Source organism: Anas platyrhynchos, chromosome 20 (assembly GCF_047663525.1).
Source record: "Anas platyrhynchos isolate ZD024472 breed Pekin duck chromosome 20, IASCAAS_PekinDuck_T2T, whole genome shotgun sequence".
In the NCBI taxonomy this organism is placed as follows: domain Eukaryota; kingdom Metazoa; phylum Chordata; class Aves; order Anseriformes; family Anatidae; genus Anas; species Anas platyrhynchos.
In genome coordinates, this window is record NC_092606.1 from 10770655 (window position 1) to 10793029 (window position 22375).

General features: G+C 49.2%; 3 protein-coding genes across 7 annotated transcripts in view; 2 read left to right on the forward strand and 1 right to left on the reverse strand.

Annotated features, from left to right (window-relative positions):
* Positions 1 to 10059, reverse strand: part of TYW1B (tRNA-yW synthesizing protein 1 homolog B) — a 109135-nt gene extending 99076 nt beyond the window's left edge. For 3 of the 5 annotated variants that reach the window (XM_072026182.1, XM_072026181.1, XM_072026180.1), the window contains exons 1-2: positions 3766 to 4641; positions 2162 to 2281 (exon numbers count right to left, since the gene is read on the reverse strand). Coding sequence is in view for 3 of the 5 variants with exons in the window: in XM_072026181.1 (XP_071882282.1) it covers positions 2162 to 2185 (24 nt within the window). In the remaining 2 variants the exon portion in view is untranslated. Of the gene's footprint in view, positions 1 to 2161; positions 2282 to 3765; positions 4642 to 4703; positions 4986 to 5864; positions 6060 to 6858; positions 6961 to 7541; positions 7680 to 8403; positions 8547 to 8794; positions 8850 to 9983 lie in introns of those variants that run through there. The other 2 variants (XM_027445999.3, XM_072026179.1) reach the window with 2 other exon arrangements.
* An 11-nt stretch (positions 10060 to 10070) lies between these two features.
* Positions 10071 to 15865, forward strand: SBDS (SBDS ribosome maturation factor). Its single transcript, XM_027446010.3, has 5 exons — positions 10071 to 10300; positions 10547 to 10676; positions 11905 to 12105; positions 12696 to 12860; positions 13477 to 15865. The coding sequence occupies exons 1-5, from the start codon at positions 10173 to 10175 to the stop codon at positions 13603 to 13605; spliced, it is 753 nt and encodes a 250-aa protein (XP_027301811.1). The 5' UTR covers positions 10071 to 10172; the 3' UTR covers positions 13606 to 15865.
* A 135-nt stretch (positions 15866 to 16000) lies between these two features.
* CCDC183 (coiled-coil domain containing 183) lies at positions 16001 to 21968 on the forward strand. Its single transcript, XM_013107981.5, has 14 exons — positions 16001 to 16893; positions 17354 to 17475; positions 17617 to 17694; positions 18016 to 18183; positions 18258 to 18362; positions 18502 to 18624; positions 19003 to 19131; positions 19248 to 19308; positions 19392 to 19492; positions 19661 to 19821; positions 20325 to 20490; positions 20684 to 20809; positions 21038 to 21134; positions 21769 to 21968. Exons 1-14 carry the CDS (start codon positions 16827 to 16829, stop codon positions 21879 to 21881), a joined length of 1617 nt encoding a protein of 538 aa, XP_012963435.3. The 5' UTR covers positions 16001 to 16826; the 3' UTR covers positions 21882 to 21968.
* Positions 21969 to 22375: the final 407 nt, after the last annotated feature.

The following is a 22375-nucleotide window of genomic DNA, read 5'->3' on the forward strand; positions in this document are numbered from 1 at the left end:
AGACAACAGATTACATCAGTGTACATGTAAAACAAAAGTGTCAGACTGATCTTACACAGTCCAGCATTGTGGGGAAAAAAAAAGTGACTGAAGGGGATGACACAACTTACCTGAAAAAAATTCCTCATTGCATAAATTCATAGCCACTAAAGTGAGAACATGACTTAAGAAACTAAGATGCATTGCATTTAAACAACTGTATCTTCTAGACTTGGAGCAAGAGAGCCCAATCATGATGAATTACTTTCATAAATGCAGATCATCCTGCTCTTTCATATCAAGTCTTCAGCATTTATTTTCGTTACAGTAAATAACTGCACCTAAGGGATCATTTTACAATTCAAGTGTTTGCATAAACCTGTTGGCAAGTCAATGCACACATTCCCCAGGAGATTCTCCACCAAGCCAAAGTCATTCTTTTTCCAAGCTAATGATATGGATAGCCATCAGTTCATGAGATATTTACACAGCAATATCCTTTGTTTCCAGGGTGATGGCAGGACACTCCTATTCAAGAGGGTCGAGGATTAACACTGAAGTCACCACTGAAGGCCCTTTCTTCATTACCTGCTCTGGTTACAGAAACATGAAGCTAGCAACCTAAATTGCAGCAGCTAGGCAGATCAGCCACACAAAATGGGAATAAGGGGGCCAGTAATGAGAACTACACCTTGTAAGGTTTCAAAATAAATCCAAAATCCCAGGACAAGTCTAGAGTAGTGCAGCGGTGTCAGCACCAAAGAAAAGCTGACCTTTGTTTCATCAGCTGACAACAGCTCACATCCAAAAGGAGCCAGGACGCTTTGTGCACAAGAACGCATTTTCAGTTCTTGCCATGGTCCCACACAGAGGTGACTCGCACTTTAAGGATTAATTATTTGCAGAAGCAAAAGGGCAGCACTCAGCTGTCAGGAACAAACAACTGTTTGTCATCTCCTCCAAGAAAAAGGCAGCAGATCAGAAGACTGCAGTTTGCAGCTCCAGATGAGCACTTGTGCTCAGACAGAAACTGTCCTCTCAGAGAGGCTATTTAGGTCTGAGGCACAAGAACCTGACCTTCACACTTGTGCTGAGTACCTTGCAGGTACCACACGCAGGCCCCTCTTACACACACACTCGGGCAGGCCCCTTCCTTCCCTGGTCTCAAACCATCTCACATGGCATGCTGCTACAGGAACCGCAGTTCCTTTCTTGTCAGTGACCTCTAGTGGCAAGCACAGACAGGAGAGGAAAAAAGAGGGCCAGCTCACAGCACAGTTACTATGAAAGAGATCGATCTTTTTCCCCACCAACAACCGAAAAACAAACAGTTCATCCTTCTCTTGGAAACTACAGCAGTCAAGTCAGGGATGGAAGCTCTCACACATTCTGACCAACCCCATTGGCAGGGCTACTCTCCTGGAGTCAGGCTTCACTATAAACAACAGATTATCTTCTTCCCACTCCAAACGGTAAGGATCAGAGATCACCGTATTCCCCTCAGTTTCCTTACCTCCGAAGGATTCAGCTTCCTCTAACCCAAGGCTTGCCTTGCTATAGCCCAGCTGCGTACCCTTGCCTCAGAGTGCTAAGGAAATTGCTAAGGTTCAAGAAAGCTGTGAGAAGTCCATACCACAGCACTGTGCAATGTAAGAAAGGTGTAATTACAGACAGAAGTACGTGTAGGTTTGTTGAGATAGGGACAGGTATCACCTGACCTTAGGGCAGCAGCAAGATGCAGAAGCTGTTCGAGCAGTCTGTTACCACTGCACCTGCACTGCTACCACCCCGCTCCACTCCCTGCCATGATGTGCCAGCACATGGCATGCCTGCATTTCAGCTGATGTACCCACAGCCAGATTTAACAGGATTTGTGTTTTGATACTGGACTGTAAATCACAATGGCAGAGTTGTGCTTTCAGATCTGTGATGTTCACAGTGAATGTAATTTCTCTCAACTGAAGACAATGTGTTACCACACAGCATTCACTTCATGAACAAGCCAAACCCAGTTAGCCAATACCTAAATCCGATATACCTACAAGCATATTCTGGGCTTGGGACAGGTTCTCAAATAGTTCATGTTTTACTCTAACTGGACTCTACAGGTTTGAACCCAGCAGACAATATTTGAATCAATGATAAAGAGCTGGCAGTTCTATACTTGCTGCAGTAGCGGTACCTTGGCTTTCTTCATGTGGCTCATGACATTGCCAAGATCTTCAACATCAATGACAGAATTTGTGCCTCCAACTTCCTCAGCATCAGCCTCTTCCTCACTAGTGGTTTCAACCAATTCTGCCTGCATAAGAGACCAGAGAAAAAAATAGGTACATATCTGCTGTGTTAAACAGAAAACCTGAAAATAGCCCCAAAGTTACTTCTAACAGTTCAGTAGCACATGTACACAGACCATCTAAAACCCAGCCCAGATAGCCTGTCTCCAAATCCACAGTGCTCTCTTTCCCTGTGTCATCTGCCCACCCGATCACTTAAGAAGTCATACAGAGAGGTCTGATTCCTGCTGTATGCTATGACAGTCTGGAAGCCTTAACTCCTCCTATTACCCCTGGCCTGAACAAATAGGGGAGAGAACTGCTTTCCACATCAAACTGTTCACAGAACAAAAAAATTGTCTCCCTTTCTGTATGTAGCCAAGTTACAACATAACAGCACCAATGTAACAACAAGATCAACCTCATCTCCTTCCAGGCAACCTGCCTGGTGAATGAGGGAAAGGCTGTTAACATAGACTACCTAGACTTCAGCAAAGCCCCTGACACGATCTCCCACATTATTCTGGAGAAGCTGGCAGCCCATGACTCGGACAGGCACTTTGGAGAAAAATTAGGAGACATTTATTCTCAGAAAGAGCAGTCAGGCATTGGGACAGGTTGCTCAGAGAGGTGGTGGAGTCACTGTCCCTGTGGGTGTTTAAGGAAAGGTTGGATGTGGTGCTTAGGGACGTGGTTTAGTGGGTGATAGGGATGGTAGGGTGATGGTTGGCCCAGATGGTCTTGAAGCTCTTTTCCAACCCTAATGATTCTGTGAAGATGCATTCCTCCTGTTCCTGCAGCAGCCAGCATCCTTGAACCACCTCAGACAGAAGAGCTCCTGTTTTCCTAAGGAATTCTACATGGCCATAGCAATCATTTCCAACCCGTAATAAACGACATCCAGGAAGGATTAAGTACCACAGCAGCTCTGGGTCTTGCATGCAGAGCAATAAAGGATTGTGTATTCAAAACCTGCAATCAACAAATATCACAGAATGGTTGAGGTTGAGAGGGACCTCCAGAGATCATCTAGTCCAACCCCTCTGCTCAAGCAGGCTCACCTAGAACCAACTACAAAGGATCACATCCAGGCAGGTTTTCAATCTCTAAAGGAGACTCCACAACCTCTCTGGGCAGCCTGTTCCAGTGCTCTGTACTGAACCATACCCGAACCCTAAAGAAGTTCTTCCTCATATGGCAATGAAACCTCCTGTGGTTCAATTTATACCCACTACCCCTTGTCCTATCACTAGCTACCACTGAGAAGAGTTTGGTCCCATCCTCGTTACATTGTCCCCTCAGGTATTTTATTGAGAGGGGATCTTATCAGTCTCTACCTCCTCTTCTCTAGGACAAACAGTCCTAACTCATTTAGTCTTTCATCATAAGGCAGATGCTCCAGTCCCTTAATCATCTTCATGGCTCTACGCTGGACCCACTTTAGATGTTCTATGTCCCTCTTGTACTGTGGAGCCCAGAACTGCACACAATACTCCAGATGTGGCCTCACCAGAGCTGAGTAGAGGGGGAGGATCACCTCTCGACCTGCCGTCCACACTCCTCTTGATGCAAGCTAGGGTCCTACTGGCCTACTTGCCAGAAGAAGGGCATGCTGCTGGCTCTTGGTTATCTTGTCCACCACAACCCCCAGGTCTCTCTCTGCAGAGCTGCTCTCCAGCAGGTCAGCCCCCAGCCTGTACTGGTGCTTGGGATTATTCCTCCACAGGTGCAGGACCCTACACTTGCCCTTGTTGAACCTCAGGAGATTCCTTTCTGCCCACCTCTCCAGCCTGTCCAGGTTGCTCCAAATGGCCGTGCAGGCCTCTGGTGCATCAGCCACTCCAACAAGCTTTGTATCAGCTGCACACTGGCCGAGGGTGCACTCTGTGCCTTCATCTAGGTCATTGTTGAATAAATTGAACAGCACTGGACCCAGTACTGAACCCTGGGGGTCACCACTAGCCACAGGCTTCCAACTAGATACGGCACTGTTGAGCATATGCTAGAAGTGATTATGGGTAGATAAAGTCAAGGAGGTACAGGACTTGCTCAGATAACAGTACCCCAATGCCTTTGGAAAATCCTTGGGATGCAAAGTGCTTGAGCTTCACCGAGTTGGGAGCATGCTACCTGCTCATAGCAAGCTAAACGCTTCAATCTGGCTGTGAGACAAAGCAAAGACTGGCTCCCTTGGAGCATCTGTCACAACACGCATCTCCTCCCATATCATATAGAGGCTGTTCAGTCTAAGTCCAACGCTAATCCTTGGTCCTTCTTTTTGGATTACTTATTCTGCTTGCCTCTCATCCCTCTACTCCGTAACAAAGAAGTATCAAGCTCCCCACAGCACTTCTCTGGGCTGTGGGATGAAGGAGAAGAGTCAGACAACACTCCAACAAGCACTGAAGCACTGAACCAGAAGTAAGGACTTGTGGATTTTGTCTCTACCTCAGCATTCTCATACTCTGATGCCCCGTGTTCATGATCTGAGCTCTCCTTGCTCTGCTTCCCCTGGGATTTGCACTTCCCTTTCTTGCACTTCCCACTGCAGGGCTTCCTTTCCCCTCTGCAGAGGGCCTGGAGACAACTGAGGAACTTGGTTTTCCAGGCTTCGAAGTCAGCCTCAATGCTGCCATGCTTGCTCTGGGCCACGTTGCAGTCCCCCTCAGCACGAGTCATGATACGGCTGGCACTGAGCATCCACAGCCATCTGTCAATATTTCTTCCAACCTAGGATGGGATAGAAGTTAAAAGGAAATTTAAAAGTAACAGGCAATTAAGAAAGCAAGGACCAAGCCTGGAAATAAAACAAGCTACACAGGCTGCAGGACAGCAAGACATGGACTTGTAGACTCCTTCTAACCTGCTGAATCAGAGCACAGCCACAAGGCACTCTGAATACTGCCGAGCAGCCTCCAGCTGTAAATACCCCTGCTATCATGGCAATGTAGTAAGTGAGGTGTGAGAACTAGCTTTGTGAGATGCTTGTTGGTTAAGATGTCTACATATATGACACTTCAGGTGGCCCCCAGCTACATAAAACCAACAGTCTGGTGGCAGTCACCCCATTTTTCTTCAACTTCAGAGATTAATTATCAGGCTTAGATACCAACGTATTTTATATTAAGAAACAAAGAACCACAGTAGACAGCAAAATACAAGAAAAGTTGAGAAAAGTGCTCTAAACTGAAAGGCAGCAAGTGAAAAGGCTTCTGGTAATGTGTCTTCATGCACTGAAAGTGAGCTTTCAAAGCTGGGAAATCAACTTAATAAGGATGTGGTAAATGTGTTCTCATTAGTCACTACCAAAACCACTCAGATTAATGCCATGCTTACAGGACTTGTCTCTGTCCCATTTCATAGGACAGCACACTTGCTTCAACGCTGCATTGCCTATGGCCTAAACCCAGCTCCTATCAAGTCCACACAAATGCTGTAATAGGAGCTGAATTCTCACACCTTAAGTTCCATACTAGGTAATATCAGTGTCTTCTCAAAATGATAGTACAACTCCACCTGACCCTAAAAACCTACTAGTGTCACTGAATTTTGTTGCAGTTTGGAAAATTTAGCCATTCAGAGGAATGAAAAAGTAATGGGGATACTCACCGTGTTATAATGATCAACATAAACTGAGTTTCCCAAGCCAAACACAGCATATCTCAGGCCCTTCAGGTAGGTTTTGCCAAAGCGGAAGTCATTTGCAGTCTCTTCTAACCACTTGCAGAACCATGCAGCACTCTCAGTTGGCTGTCCATCTGTGTACGTAGCTACCAAGAACACACAAATGTTCCTGCTGGTTGTCTAATGTATAAGAGTGGGACAGGAAAAAAAATCACTGATTATCAGAGCACTTTACATGAGGAAGAGCTGTAACACAAGGACAGCTTGAAGAAGTTAAAAGTTGTTTTGTGGTGGGGTTTTTTGTTTGTTTGTTTTTTTACTACTATGTGGGTTAAGAATGCTGCAAGTAATAAACCCAATGGTAGCAAGTAGCCATCCTCCATGCAAAGCCATCTTAAGCTAGCCAAGGGAAATCAAGCCATCTTGCTGTCTTCCCCCTACATAACAGGGACAGTAGTAAAACTGACATCCACCTTCCCTACCCCAGTGAACAGTTTCTTACACTCTTGCAGTGATAAAAGTCTCCCACAGATGCAAGAAGGAACTATTAATATTTCCAGAAGAAAAAAAAAAACATCAAGGATTATTCAATATAAATATGCCACCCTCTTCCCCCCCCCCCCCCCGAAATTTTCTTAAGTCTTTGAAGGTTGCAGAAGTATCACTATTTGATCTTTGGTTTCCCCATGTGTACCCTCTCAGAGAAAACAGAGGGACCAGGTGCAGATACTCTGATATAAGTCACTCCTGAGTTACAGGAACCAGCTCATACAAAATCAGCATCAGTATCAACATATTGTAGATGATGCTCTTATAGTGACTTTCAAGATTACTGCTGAGCGCTGAAGGGCTATGCTCACCTATGTTTAAGAAGCAATTTGCAAACACATAGCTTTGGGGACTTCCAGAATAACAGGAGAGAAATACAAAAGGAAAAGATCCTTGACAATAACAGGAACAGTTTGTATTTATTACATACCTCCTCTGCTAGACAGTCATCTGGATCATAATCTCCCATGCTAATTACTTCCACAGGCAAATTAAGGGAAATAACTGCTTCAGCCAGACCTTTCGCAAATCTCTGAGAAATGTAGAAAACTATGAATGACTTCGACCCACCTACAGTAAGTGTGAAACAAGCTCTGCTGTGTCCAATCACAAGACATCTCCCAGAACAGAAAAAACAACGACACTTGATAATTACACACTGCACCTGTAATTTCTCAGATTAAAAAAGTGAAGGAGCAATGAAGACTTACAACTGCTAATAGCTAATAATTTACATACATACAAATTCATTCTTTTTGACAAAGTACCTGAAGCAGCAATTCTCTAGAGTACCTGCTAGCAAACTAAGAGTATATTGTAAGAGCAAGTTTTAAGTCTCATAATTAGTGTCTCTACCACTTGCCCCACTTTACGTGAACAGATTTGTGGTTTGCTTTTTTTTTTTTGGTTTGGTTTGGTTTTGTGTTGTTTTTTGTTTTAAACATAATTTTTGCTTATCTGTCATGCTGTACACTGATTTCTAATGAAATAATGAACTTTCCAATAAGCTTTCAGATTTTTACATGGCACAGCGTTCCTAAGGCAAGTGATATACTTGAATCTCGGAAATATTTCTATCAGCTTCAGGCATGTGGAAAAAAAACAGTAACATACCCTTGCTGTGCCAGTCTGAGACCCATAGAAAATCTTTACACCAGCAACATAGACCTCCTTCGCCTGCAGGGCAGCATATCCATTTGCTTGTTTTTCTTCTACGACTTCAGAAGACAGATTCCCATTGGATTTTTCACCCTGTGAAAAAAAAAAAAAACAAAAAAAAACATTGTCTCATTCAATCCTTTTAAGTGTCCTTAAGTCCATTTTCCCAAAAGCGTTTAAAATCCTAAGCCAGTAACCAGCCTCCCAGCACTATGCCAACACAACAGTCAAAGCATTTTAGCTTCTCACACATTCCTAGAGAAATGCATTCGTGACTATTCCACTGAACTAGGCCATGCTGCAAGCCCATCTCACACATCAGGGAGACAGCAGGATTCAGCAGAACCTGAGAAGTGATTCTTCCACCCTGTGCTACAGAACTTCACTTGTGCGTGAGAAGGTTTTAGCTTCCTGAATGAACTAATCACACTCCAATCCTAAAACCAGTTCAATGTTTTCATTAAGGTCACCAGAAAGGCTAACCTGAAACACTGGACACAAGCAGAGTGACTTACATGAAGTGACAGAGCTGTCCAGGCTAACACTTTTCCAATGCAGAGTGAGAAGTTTTCAGGCAAGATCTGCTCTAACCTCAGAGCAGCACTGATGGCTAGTTACCCATGCCCACAGCACAATCCAGGCTAACTGTAACTGTCAGGTAAACTAAACCACACTTTGTATTTACAACAACCAAGGTGGGCCCGCAGCAAAGTGTGGCATTTCACTGCACCAGTGGGTACCTTCACCTGGCACCTACCCGTTCCCACACACCAGTTTTGGGTTTTTCTCAGACAAATGTGCTCAAGTCTCCAGTTACCTTCTTTTTGGTGGTGAAGAGCTGGACAGCAATCCAGAGACTAATCCCAAAAGCAATAACAGAATAGATGTAAAATCTGTGCAGCCATAAGGATGCCAGGCAAGTGTAGGAAAAGTTCCACATATCCATTCAGACATCTAAATCTAGAATAAATCACAGATTTAGCAAAAGCAAATTCCTTCGGTATGAATTTAGAATAAGCACACAAAAAAGTCACACCACACCCACAGATTCATGCCATCAGCTATTCTCAGGCTCTGCAGAAAACAGCTTCTGGCTGAAGACACAACACTACAGCTGAATCAGTGACCTTCACCTTCTCAGCAGTGCGTACCTGCCTACCTAAACTAAAATTTTAGACCATCACACTGCAATGCCGGGCTTCTCTTACCTAGGACAGGTTCTGTCCCAAGGAAAGGCAGGAAATACTTGTGCAGCACCGCTGCCTGAAAGTAAAGTAAAACATCATTGTTAAACATCAATTGCGTCTCACAGGCCTTAGCTTTCCATAGACCCAACACACACAGATCTCTGGAGCTGTAAAATGCCATGTCAAGGGGGAAATCACTCCCCAGAGCTAACAGCAGAACACAGCCCTGGCTTGCACACACAAGGTGCTACACGGATTACAACGACAAGTTGGGTACAGAGCATCGAGGCCAGACTCAAATCTGGATTTGGTCACAAGTACTTTCCCAGGGTTATATCATGTGGGTGAGGTTTCATTTGGAACAGTGAAAATTGTTCTGAGCTGGCTTTAAAACTCCAAGGGGTGCTGCTTGTGTGGCCCCTGTGATTACTTAACGGGTATGAAACATTCAAGAGCTTCAAGGAGGCTCATCTGCAACACGTTACTGCCCAAGAAGCACCGAGCGTGACAGCTGGTGAACCTGCAGGCCTCCTGCACCCTGCTTTGGCAGGCGTCTAACAGGAGCGGGAATGCAGAAAGCCTGAGGAAGCTGGAAGCTTTATCTTCGCTCTCCCCAGGCTGCCGCTCGTAGCAGGAGGTTAAAGCCCTCCTTCCCCTCGGCCAGCGACACCCAGCCCCCCAGAGAAGCGGGGTGAGGGGACCCCGCTCCCGGCCAGCCCCGTGCCACAGGTGGCTGCCGGGCGCTGCAGGCAGGGAAGGCCTCCAACACCCCAATAATTACCCCACCGGAGCCCCCTATGCTAATTACCCCATTAATTATTCCACTGAAGCCCTTCATACCAAGTATCCCAATAATTACCCCCACTGAAGCCCCCCTGCACTAAGTACCCCGATAACCACCCCACTGAAGCACCCCCACGTGCTGATTACCCCCACTGAAGCCCCCCCGTGCTAATTACCCCAACAATTACCCCACTGAACCCCCTCCCACGCTAACTGCCCCACTAATTACCCCACTGAAGCACCCCCACATGCTAATCACCCTCACTGAACCCCCCCTCACGCTAATTACCCCCACTGAAGCCCCTCCTCGCGCTAATTACCCCAATAATAACCCCACTGAAGCCCCACCACGTGCTAATTACCCCCCCCCCAGAAGCCCGCCCCCACCACTAATTACCCCTCCGAGGGCCCCCACCACCCCCCGTACCTCCTCTCTCCCCTCCGCTCGCGACCCCCACGCGGCGCAGCCCCAGCCTCTGCCCCCTCCCCTTCCGCTTCCCTCCGGCCGCCATTTGCCGGCCCTGCCCCTCCCCGCCCCTCGCCGCGGGGCCGCGCTGCGCAGCGCTGTGGCGGTGTCTGTGTCTGTGTCTGTGTGTGTGTTTGTGAGGGTTCCGCCATGTCCATCTTCACCCCCACCAACCAGATCCGCCTCACCAACGTGGCCGTGGTGCGGGCGCGGCGCGGGGGGAAGCGCTTCGAGATCGCCTGCTACAGAAACAAAGTCATGGGCTGGCGCAGCGGGGCGTGAGTCCGGGGGGGAAGGAGGGAGGGGGGGGTGCAGGGCCTGGCTGCGGCGGGGCAGGGACCGGCAGGGGGGCGGCTGGGAGCGGGGAGGCGGCGCTGAGGGGGCTCCGTGGGGCCCGGTTGTGGGGTGGGGGGGATCCTCCGAGATCCTCCGGGCTCCCCTGGGCCGCCCCGGGTCTTGTCAGCGGGCTCGGCCCTGCTCTCTCCCCGTCCCCGCCGCTCCCTGACGCTGCTGTTGGCCGGCAGGGAGAAGGACCTGGACGAGGTGCTGCAGACGCACACGGTGTTCGTCAACGTGTCCAAAGGGCAGGTGGCGAAGAAGGAGGATTTGGTGCGGGCCTTCGGGACGGATGACCAGACGGAGATTTGTAAGATGGTGGGTCCCGTGCCTCATAGCGCGGCTTGTCCTGGCTTGCATAAGAAACAGTGTGACCAGCAGGGCTAGGGAGGTGATCGTCCCCCTGTACTCGGCTCTGGTGAGGCCGCACCTCGAGTACTGTGTTCAGTTTTGGGCCCCTCGCTACAAGAAGGACATCGAGGTGCTTGAGCGGGTCCAAAGAAGGGCGACGAAGCTGGTGAGGGGCCTGGAGAGCAAGTCCTACGAGGAGCGGCTGAGGGAGCTGGGCTTGTTCAGCCTGGAGAAGAGGAGGCTCAGGGGTGACCTTATTGCTCTCTACAGATACCTTAAAGGAGGCTGTAGCAAGGAGGGGGTTGGCCTGTTCTCCCACGTGCCTGGTGACAGAACGAGGGGGAATGGGCTTAAGCTGCGCCAGGGGAGTTTTAGGTTAGATGTTAGGAAGAACTTCTTTACCGTAAGGGTTGTGAGACACTGGAACAGGCTGCCCAGGGAGGTGGTGGAGTCACCATCCCTGGAAGTCTTTAAAAGACGTTTAGATGTAGAGCTTAGGGATATGGTTTAGTGGGGACTGTTAGTGTTAGGTCAGAGGCTGGACTCGATCTTGAGGTCTCTTCCAACCTAGAAATTCTGTGATACTGTGATTGGTGCAGCCGGGGGTCCTGAACGCCGCGCAGACGTGGGAGGTTGGTTGGTGGACCTCTCACGGCGTGGCTGTAGGTGAAATCGTTTGATAAGAAACATGGAGAGAGGGGTGGTGGATCTTTGGTATAGTCTCAAATGTACGTTCATCTGAGTCTTCTGCGTAGCATACAGCCTTCATGTGCTGATCTCTTCAGACCCAGGTGAGCCTTGAAGAATTTACCATCAAAGATTCACCACGAAGGATGCGGAGAAAAGGATATTCACTTATTTTGGAGAGTTCAACTAAATGTTAAAGCAAATCTAGTTTCTTCTTGGCATGTTGCAGACTGTGGGCTTGCTGTGGGTGATGACAGTTTAAGTAAACCTGTGCCTTTCTTTTTGTAATTCAGTGCTTCTGTAGTGTTTCTTGGTTGTGGGTTTTTTTCTGACATCTTTCCAGTGTTGTCTGTTGTAACAATATACATTCTTAATTTGTTTGTGTTTTTTTTTCCTGCATTTTGTGTCTAACCAAACCATTAAAGCAACTGTTAAATCTGTCATGCAAGGGTTTTCAATTTTTAGCCAGATCTGCAACACTTACTAACCAATTTAATTTTAACTGCAGATTTTATCAAAAGGGGAGTTGCAGGTGTCAGACAAAGAACGACAGACGCAGCTGGAGCAGATGTTTAGAGACATCGCAACTATTGTGGCTGACAAATGTGTGAATCCTGAGACAAAGAGGCCGTACACAGTAATCCTTATAGAGAGAGCCATGAAGGATATTCACTACTCCGTCAAACCAAACAAGAGCACAAAGCAACAGGTTAGTATTCACTCAAAATCAGCTTGTGCTCAGAGGTGTTGTCAACAAGTGTAACTTTTCTATGAGCATTCACATAGGAATGAAAACAGCCTTGTGGTCAAAAGCTGGCAGAATGGATTAGTTGGCTGGCTGGCAGCTGAATGCTGGGTACAAGCAGCTTCTGAAGCTCCTGTGGTTTGTTTTTTAACTGTTTGGTGAAGGGAGAAAGAAAAAAACTAATTAAAGCAGCATCAGTGATATGCCTGGAACAGAAATAAATGTTTTATGATTTATTTCAAGTGAGGTGGTAAATCAGTCCGTACATCTGAGCCATATGAGTTTGTAGTGTTCTGTAGTATAACTGTCATTTAACATTATTTCCTATTTAACATTCTTTCTGGTGTGTTTTTTCAGTATTTGATGTGACCACCATCAGCTCTGCCTTTAGTCTAGCAAACTAGTGTAACTGCAATCTCTTCCTGCAGCAGAGTGCTAGTGAACAGTACTGAGAAATGTCTGAGGCTAGTGCAGAAAAAATGAGGTTTTGATCTGTGTGGCCTTTTTAAGCAAGTGAGTAAATGCTCTTTCTTCTTTCTTCAATGTCTCTGCAGGCACTGGAAGTGATCAGACAATTAAAGGAGACCATGCAAATTGAACGTGCTCACATGAGGTTACGATTTATTCTTCCAGCAAAGGAGGGGAAGAAACTCAAAGAGAAGCTCAAGCCACTGATTAAAGTTATTGAGAATGAAGACTTCCACGATCAGTTAGAAATTGTAAGCAGTAAAGCAGACCTTGGGTTTCATACTTGATTTGACTATACCATACTACAGCAAGAATTAGTATAGGGAAGTTGTTTAGATAAACTGCAAGGGTGCCACAGATTCTAAATCAGAGTCATGGTTTGTAGTCTTTAACGTCACACAGTCGTACTGAAAGCTTGAAAGTAGCCTTTAGTTTACAGAGATTGCAGGTTCAGACTGAGGGGAAGCACAGTGTAGTTTCTCTAGCAGTGATTTTCCTATAAAATACCTAAGTTTCTCTACATGTATGGAATTCTTCTGTTAATTACTTGGTGGATTTTGACAATAGTTAATTATTTAAAAAACAGTTTGTGGTAAAGCAAAATTTGTAATTGGTAAGAATCTTTGAGAACAAATTAGAATCTAGCAACCTAACTGTCGAAACCATCATGTCCAGCACGCTGAATGTACTGGAAATGCAAAACTTCTTTGATAAAAACTTTTGATTAAAATTGCTTATCAATTCTGCCAAGTCCCTATAGTAACAAAACAATACCTTTCTTTAAATGAAAATGAATTTTAGATCATGAAAAGTTGTTGATGAAAATTGAGTATTATTGCTTGACTGATTCAATGTGAAATATTTCAGGTGTGCCTTATTGACCCAGGCTGCTTCAGAGAGATTGATGAGCTGATCCGATGTGAGACAAAAGGGAAAGGAACGCTGGAAGTGCTCAGTCTGAAGGATGTGGAGGAAGGAGATGAAAAGCTTGAATAACAAAAACCTTCTTGATGCAGTACTACTTTAACGGCATTCAACGGAATGACTGGCGTTAGCCACTCTTTTCCGTTAGGCCTTCTTGTTTTTCCAATCTCTTGCTGCCAAATACTTTCTGACACTAATCCTTTGGGATTTTTCCATGCAGTGTGTTTTTTTTATCATTTTACACTTGCTTGGTTTGCCTGTAGGAACATTTTGTGTCAAAGTTGCACTAATGAGGATTGAGTTAAGACTTGATATGGAAGTTACTATGGCTTTGGTGTACTTTAAGAATTGCTGATGAGGACTGTTATGGCACCAATCAGTTTTGCTTAAATTGTCAGTGATGAGTGGAAGATTGCATATGTCACCGAGGGGTGGGTGTTGTACGTGAGGAGAGGAACCTTTGGAAAAGGGAGATGCATTTTCACTTTCAAAGAAGTGCAAAATGTGGATCATGTGTAAACCAATCTCTTGGCAGCATGAAAACTCACCTATACTTCCATAATTGGCTGCTCAATAATTACAGTAATTTAAAGGACCATTCTTGTAGATTTTCTTCACTGGATATAACAGCACTCACTAACTTTAAAAAAAAAAAATTCTCCAAATAACTTATTCATAAAATCTATTTAGTTACATTGATAAAAATGAATTATCATCTATTTATATATTATAGATACAGAAAGAAATAAAATAATTATTTTTGTTATAGCATAGGAGGTATCCCTGGCTGTGGTGATGCTTTTCATAGGCTGGAGGAGCAGCCTGCATTTCTGAGCTGTTCTCATTCACGCAATGAAATGAACCGCATCAGTAGCCTCTGGCCATTGCGCTAGACAGGCTTTTTGTTGGGCTGGAATTCCCTCGTGGTAGCTGTGTGTATGTGTGCCTTTTCGTTTGAGTTTGATGCAGAACAATGCTTGCAGCTGTCCTTTATCCTGTGTCTCTTTATGCTGCTTTCTAACACATGCAGAATTTTCAGCCAGCTCCTGAGGCACAGTGTATAGTTCTTCAAGTTTGTTAAAACTTGTCTCAAATGTATTAAACAAATGCTTTTTAACTTGCATATGTCAAAGAAGAGGGGAAAAAGAGGATGAAAACTGGAGAAAGAGGTATGAAAAATACCCCCAGGCCAAGCAGATATTCTTGGGAGACTGAAAGCCAAGTCAGCAGGAATTTAAGGGGAGCCTTTAGTGTTACTTTCCTGTTTCCATGCTGACAGTATGCAGCAAATCAGGATTTGCAGGGCGGCCAGCTACTATATCTCTGTTTCAGATAAGCATGTGGTCCATTAATTCTGTGGTGTTTACTTCTGGAGCGTGTGACCACACCTCTTAAATGACAATTAAACAGACCTCTAGGTTGTATTTTTCACATGACCTTTTGCTATGTACCATTAAAAGATGATGTGAATCTTCTAGATTTCATGCAGGGAGAGAAAGTCAACTGGAGAAAGATTTGATATGTCAGGTGCAGAGGAGCCCACGTGTCTACATCCTTGGTCAAAGGTTTCTTCTCTGAAGTTGATTTCTGCAGCAGCCTGTTGACATGAACTTGTTGTGCAAGGCTGGTTTCAATTTCTTCAGTTTTGGGAGGACTTGCTGCTAGGGAGCCTGAGTTCTGCTGAAGGGTTATGAAATGAAGATTCTTGAACCATTGTATCCATCTTTAAATGCTTTCTGTTGTCCCCCAGGATAATCTTCCATCATGTTTAATGCTACCTAGGAAGGTTTAGTGGCTTAATTACTGTATTTGTGAGGTGGACACAACTTAAGCATGGAGAGCTGGAAGTGCTTGGTTAGATAGGCAAAATTCCTCATATATACAAGCCCATTGCTGATTGTCTTTCAAATGGCCATCTCTGCATTCACAATTTATGAAGCACTGAGGATGATGTTGATATTTAACTTGTCACTGGTACTTAGAACTAACATGTAATTCATAAATCTGCAAAGGAGACACTGAGCAAAAGCCTCAGATGACATTGTGTTGGTAATATTTGATTTTGTAATTCTGTAATTTCTCTGTTTTATATGTTCAACACCTAGAGCACAGTAGGATGGCTTGAGTTACAGAAGCTTAACCTAAGCTGATTTATGAGCTTGGTGCAAGAAAGTCAATTTCCTTATAAAGTCTTTTTCTACAGATCAAATGTTAAAGGTTCTCTATGGTAGAGGGAGCTTGGTTTTATTAATAAACGTGCGTGCATTTCTTAACATGTTTGCAGTTCAGCAAGAATGTATGGTAAGCATCAGAATAAATACCAGTATTGATAGCTGTTCTTTCTATTTTCAACTTTTGCCCATTTCTATGAGGAACATAGTCGTTTCCTGACTAATTAACTGAAATTTCCGAAGCAACATACAATGTAGTGTATGAAGTAAGCTGGCAGCTTTGAGGTAGTGGGCGTGGATACACATGCACACATTTTTTTCCCTGAAATTTTCCTCAAAAACTTAGTTAAACAGACTCTTGATCTTCTGCATGTTGCTATTCTTTTTAATTGTGGTCTTTCTGTTGAGGGAGAGATTCAGTTTCATGGGGATCTGTGAAAACCTGTAGGTGGCAGTGATTGGTCTGTAACCCATGAGTTTAAATGACACTGAATTACTCCAATTAAGACCAGTATTTCACCACTTGGCAAGCTTTACGTAGAGGCAGTGCTTGTGATTGGGTTGGGTTTCACAAGTGGGTGATAGGAACTGAGGCTAGGAGGGAGAGGAGCAGAATGTAATAAATTAACAGGTAATTACTCGTCTTTCCTGATATGACAGCTACCCCTAAACCATCCTGGTAGGATTCCTGACCCAACCTTTATACAGCTGTGAGAAGCTCCTTGAAGAACGTACCCCTCCTGGACGTACCTGATTCCTGGCAGGGCTTGGAGTGTTTGCAGGGCTGAGGAGGTTGGAACTGCCGTAGCCACGGTGATGGGACACTGAGCGTGGTCCCAGCTGGCTGCCCAGCCTTTGGAGGGCTCGGTAGTTGGTAATTGCACAGTGTTCAATCCGTCGTCCCCTGCAGAAACGCAGAGGGGGCTGTGAGTGGCTGTGGCCACACCGTAGGGGCGGGTGGCAGCCAGGAGGTGCAGGGCAGCCAGTGTGGGTGTGTGGTGCTTGGAGGAGCCGCGGTGCCAGTTCCATCCGAGGTCACAGGCCAGCAGTGGCACCACCGGACAGAGGGGCAGCAGCAGCTGCTGTGTGCGCTCCGAAGCTCAAGGCCAGACCACTAGCACCATGCAGAGCCGCAGGGCAAACATCAGCCAGCAGACCCAGGAGCTGCGCAACATCATCACCTTGCAAGGTGCTGCTCCTTTTGGCCTCGCGGGCACAGCCTGGCGTTGGGGGCCCTCGGTGCTGGGATGTGGCAGGGATATGGGATGCGCTGGGATGTTGGCCTCCTGCATGGCACCCGAAGCAAATGGGTGGCAGCCCCACTGGGATGGGGCCTGCAGTGGCTGCCTGGTCCCCTGAGCAATGTGACCCCCTGCAGAAAGGGGCCATCAGGTCCCCGGGGGGCTGCTCCCTTCCTGCTCAATGGGAACAGCCAAGCGTGTGGCTGCTCAGGCACTGGGGAGGCAGGATTTGGCCCGATGTCTTTTGTCCCTGCCTGGCTTTTTCCCACTGCCGAGCCTCTGGGGCAGAGAGGATGCATTTGTGCAAAAGGGGCCAGCAGCGGTGGGTGAGGATAGGCTGTCCTGTGCCAGAGCCTGGGGACAGGACATCATCCTGCATGGCACCAAGAGCACTCTAATGTCCTCTAGAGCAAGGGAAGAAGTTTTTCACACAGTCATCTGAGGAAAAGCTCAGCCAGAACAGAGATCTGCTCCCACAGCTGCGCGGGATGGTGCAGGAGGACGTCCATGCCCTGGGCATTGCCCAGAAGGTACCTGCAGATCCCCTCAGCTGCACCCCTGCTCCTCTGCTGGGTCTCTCCAGGAGAAGACACTAGCCTTATGGGACAATGGTAGGATGTGACAGTCCCCAGCCTGGCACGGATGTTTTCTCTGCCCTTTCCTACCCACAGCGTGACCAGCTAATCATCTCCGAGGCTTGCAGAGCACAGAAGAACTTGGACATCGTTTTGGCTGGCAAAACGGTGGAGGTAGAGGGCAGGGCCTGGCTGGCACTGGCTGCTGGCAGGGGTTGGGAAGGGACACTTTTAGGAGCCTTTGGGCCAGCAGCCCCCCAGTGGTGGCTGTGAGACCTGGGGTGTTCACAGGTCCCTTCCCATCAGAAACACTCTGCAGCTGCAGTGTGTGGACACCAGTACCCACCTCTGTCCTGCCCCACCTCCAGGGCAAAGCTCTCCCATCCTCAACCCTGCCACAGCAGTGGCCATGTCCCAGTGTCCCCGGGTCCCCAGCTCTGCTCTGGAATGAGTTTCCCAGGCAGGTCCCCATCCCCTCCCCACGTGCCCATCCAGGGTGCCCGGGAGAAGCTCCAGAGCAGCATCTTTGAGCGGGTGAACGCCTGCAACGCGCTGCTGTACGAGGTGAGGCGGCGTGGCCAGACCCAGGACGAGCTGCAGCAGCGGCTGCAGCAGCTGCTGGATGTCAAAATCGATGACAAGCGGATCCAGGAGCAGGTGCAGGTACATGCCACTCCTTCCCCATCCCAAGCTCCCCGGGCTCGGCACACTGTGCCACCCCATGTCCTGCCCCACAGATGATTCGCCAGCTGGAGAACAGCATCGAGAAGATGCTCATGAAAGTCCGCACTGGGCAGAAGGTGACCCTGCTGTACCTGGCGGTGAAGGATGTCCTCAAGAAGGTGGGCTGCCCCTCGCTGTCCCAGCACGCAGCACTGCGATGGACGTGCCCTGCGGCTGGGCTCTGCCTCGGGCCATCTGCTGAGGTTGACTTGGCACGGAACCCAGAGAGGTGACGCAGGGTGGCTCCGTGTGTCCCAGGAGCTGGCCTACCTGCCTCTGCATCTGGACCTCCTGCACGGGATGGCCGGGGTGTACCATGGGGAGCTGGAGGACATGGAGCTCATGGCTTTGGATGCCCTCAAAGCCAATAACATAACCAAGGTGAGGAGCTGGGGGGCCTCTTCCTTCCATGCTTGAAAGCCCACAGAGGTCCAACAAAAACAGCCCCATGTCCCCAGGCTGGTGCATCTTCCTGCAATAAATTGCAGGACTGAGCTGGACCTGCCCACAACAAGCAGGTGCCTTTACAGCTCCTCCAGCATCCTGCTCTCTGTGGCCCCGAGGCTGGGGACAGCCTGCCAGGAGCACTGGTGATGTTGAAGCCAGCCTACTCCAGCCTCCAGCCCTCCGTGCCCTCCGTACTCATTTCCTATATAGCCCAGGAGGTCAATTTTGGCCATGGAGACCAGCTGGCCCACAGAGGTCCTTCCCAGCTTTGACAGCCATTTATCCCTTCTCTCTGACTCTAATGTGCTCCAGGAGGAGCTGGCCAAGCTGGAAAGACAGTTCCTCGCGGAGAGGGAGCTCAGGCATCGCACCCTGGCAGCCCAAAAGGTGCAAATCGACCGACTTTGGCTCAAGGGCGCAAGTGAAAAGCACTTGAGAGCGGTGAGCTGGTGGGAGCTGGGGCAGGGGGCAGTGCTGAGAACTCCTGGGGTGGGCGTGCTGCAGGGCCACCCTCCCCAGGTGCCAGCAGCTCGGGGTCACAACGAGTGTCCTTGCAGCAAGCCAGGTATGACCTGGCCATGGACTTCCCTGCCCTGCTGCCCCAGGACTCGCTGATGGGTGAGTGCCTGGAGGGGTGGAGGTGCCAGGGAGCCCGAGGAGGAGGAGGCCTCCTTCCTTCCCTGCTCCTTTCTTCTGCCCAGGCTCCAAGCTGGAGGCCACCAAGTCCCAGATCCAGCATGAGGCCCAGGTGACAGCAGAGGTGGAGAAGGCCAAAGCTGCGGTGCAGTGCTCCCGCCTCTGGGTGAGGGAAAATCCCACCCAGGAAACACCCAGCCATGGGGAGCTGAGACTGCTCTGCTCACGGCTCCATCGAGGGGCTCTTCTCCCGAGCCCCCTGAAGCCCTTCTTGCTCCATGGTGCTGACCCCCTGAGCCCTGTGGGCTGAGTCCTCGCGCTGTGCCCCGAGCAGGATATCACGGGCAGGCTGCTGGCACAGCAGAAGTCCACGGCGGAGCTGGAGCAGCACATTGGGGCGTGCGAGGAGAAGAGGCAGGCACTGAAGGCCACGCTGAAGGACTTGGAACTGAAGCAGGCAGAGCTGAAGTTTCGCCAGCCCCCAAGTGCCATCAGGTGCTGCTGGCCTTGGGCTGCAGAAAGCCTCCTGGGGGCCCAGATCTGGGTCCAGCCCATCCCTGGGGAGCAGGGACACATCCTCCTGCTGCTTGGTCACTGGGACACCTGTGTCCCAACAGGCCACCCTGCCTCTGTCCCCCTCAGCTGCCCACCCCTCCTATACCAGGGCCTGTGTTCAGCAGGGTGCTCCCCACTTTGGTCCCGGCAGAGCACCCAAAGCCCCCCCTGGGACAGCAGGGACATGGGGCGAGGAGGGATGTGTGAGGTCCTCCTGTCCAGCACCATGGTGATGGCAGGACCTGAAGCCGTGCAGTGGAGGTGCCTCTCAGACCCAGCCTGCCCCAGCAGGGCATGTGGAGGACATGTCTTTCCTGCCAGGCCTGAGCTACAGTGCAGGCAGCGTCCACTCCACAGTGTGGGCCCACCTGGGCAGCTTTTGCAACACTTTTGGGGTCTCTCTGCCTGGGAGCACCCATACAGACATGTGTGGGTCTGGTCAGCTGTAGGAGGCTGGAGACAGAGCTGAGGACGAGCCTGCAGCAGGAGGAGGCCCGGTTGGAGCAGGCGCGAGCCCAGTCTCTGAGGAACCAGGAGCTCCTGCTCCTGTTTGAAAATGGCATTGACAACCTCTTCATCCGCCTGTATGGCATCGATGTACCCGAGCAGGTACAGGGTGCAGCGAGGAGCTGGGGACCAAACTGCCACCAGGAGCAGGCCCTGCCTATCCCCTCCATGTGTCCCCTCCCCAGAGCATGACCCATGGCAGTGCTACGGGGCATCCCCGTGACACTTTGTGCTGCCACTATCACCCCAAGCAACTCATAATCCGTGTCAACGTTGTTCTTCCCTCTGGCCCCAGGATGTCTCCGTCGAGCTGAAGGGGGTGGATGAGAAGCTGCAGTACTGTGAGCAGAAGCTGCAGCACCTGGTGCAGCGAGTGGCCTCCCTGCCTGCCCCCAGCTACAGCCCTGATGAGGACAATGAGGTGTGCAGGGGCCCTGTCCCTGGTCTGGTCTCTGGGGCCCTGCATGTGGCTCCTCCGGGTGGCCTGTCCCAAGGTGTCCTCCATGCTGGAGGTGGCCCTGAGGCAGGGCCAGGGTAGTGCTGGATGCTGCAGGGGGACCCCTTCCCCAGGGGGATGGTGAGGTGGGACACCCCTCAGGTTGCAACAGCTGCTACTCCTTCAGCAATTACCCCAGAGCATCTTTTGCAGATTTTTGTGAAGGTCAGGAATTTTCTGGAGAAAACAACTGCGAGAGAGCCACAGAACCTGAAGATTTCCTTGGAGGACATAGGCTCTGCAGTCCACGGTAGGAGAACACAGGGACAAGTCCCACAGCAACTGCCCCAGCCCACGGGACTTCTGGGGGTCCTGTTTTGCCTCTCACTGTCCCAGCAGACCCCAGCTCATGAGCTGATCCCAACCCATGCGCTGTCCCCAGACCCTTGGTGCTGGCCAAGGCTTTGAGCATGGGTGGTCATTTTTGGTGGGTATGGGGGAGAACAAAGGCAGCTGGTGGGGTGGTGAGTGCTGAACCACATCAAGAGGTGCTGTTGGTCTTCATCAGCCAAATGGGGGTCTCCTAAATCACCTGGTAGGGAAGAATGACCAGTGCTTGTCTCTGTCTGTGGCCTCCTCCTGTTAGATGCTCTTAGAGGAGATGGAGTGCTCAGCAGCTCACCACCTCTTTATTCACAGAGGGAGCTGTGGCCACCATCTCACAGCTCCAGACCTTTACAGGAAGCCCCACCAGTGACAGAGATGAACCACTGGGGTGGGGGTGGCATTGCCAGGGGATGCTGAGGATGGAAAATCTAGTTGACAGTGCCTGTGCTGGAGATGCTACCAGCCCTCCAAGACTTGGAGGCTCTCCCTGGAGACAGATATGGTGGAGGTGGCCTCCCAGCCCCACTAAGCCCATTTGTTCCTGTTCTCTCCCACAGATCCCTTTGATTTTGCTGACAAAGACCATGGCCTGGTTCTCACCCGGGAGGACATCAAGAAGCAGGGGCTGCACTTGATCGAAAGCAAGATGAAAAGTGGCAAGAGGAAGTAGTGGTCGCTCCCCCAGAGTTCCTGATGCCTTAGACCCCCCCCGTGCTGTTTTCCCAGCAGGTTTAATAGAGCAGAGCTTTTTCATCCCTCCCAGGCTTGTGGTAAGGCTGGAAGGGGGCAATGTGGGAGGTGGTCTTGTCCTGCTGCCCTCACCTGCTGCTCGCCCTGCAGAGCTGGGGACATGCTGTGGTGGGAACAGCTTTCCCCCCGGAGCAAAGCCATGGGCAGGCTGGCTTTCTTCACCCTTGATTCTGTAGGGCCAGTTTCACCATGGGGCCTCTGCCCCCCACCCCAAAAGGCTATGCAGAGAGTCAAGGCCACGCACTGGTGGGACAAGAACAAACAGGTAGAGACACCTAGGCATGCATGCAGGTGCCCAAGAAGGCAGCATGCCTTGAAGTCATGCACTGAAGCATGGAAGAAAGCTGCCTGTGATTGATTTAATCCCATGGTGGCTCCTTGCAGGAGGCTGGGTGGTGGCATGGCAATGATGGA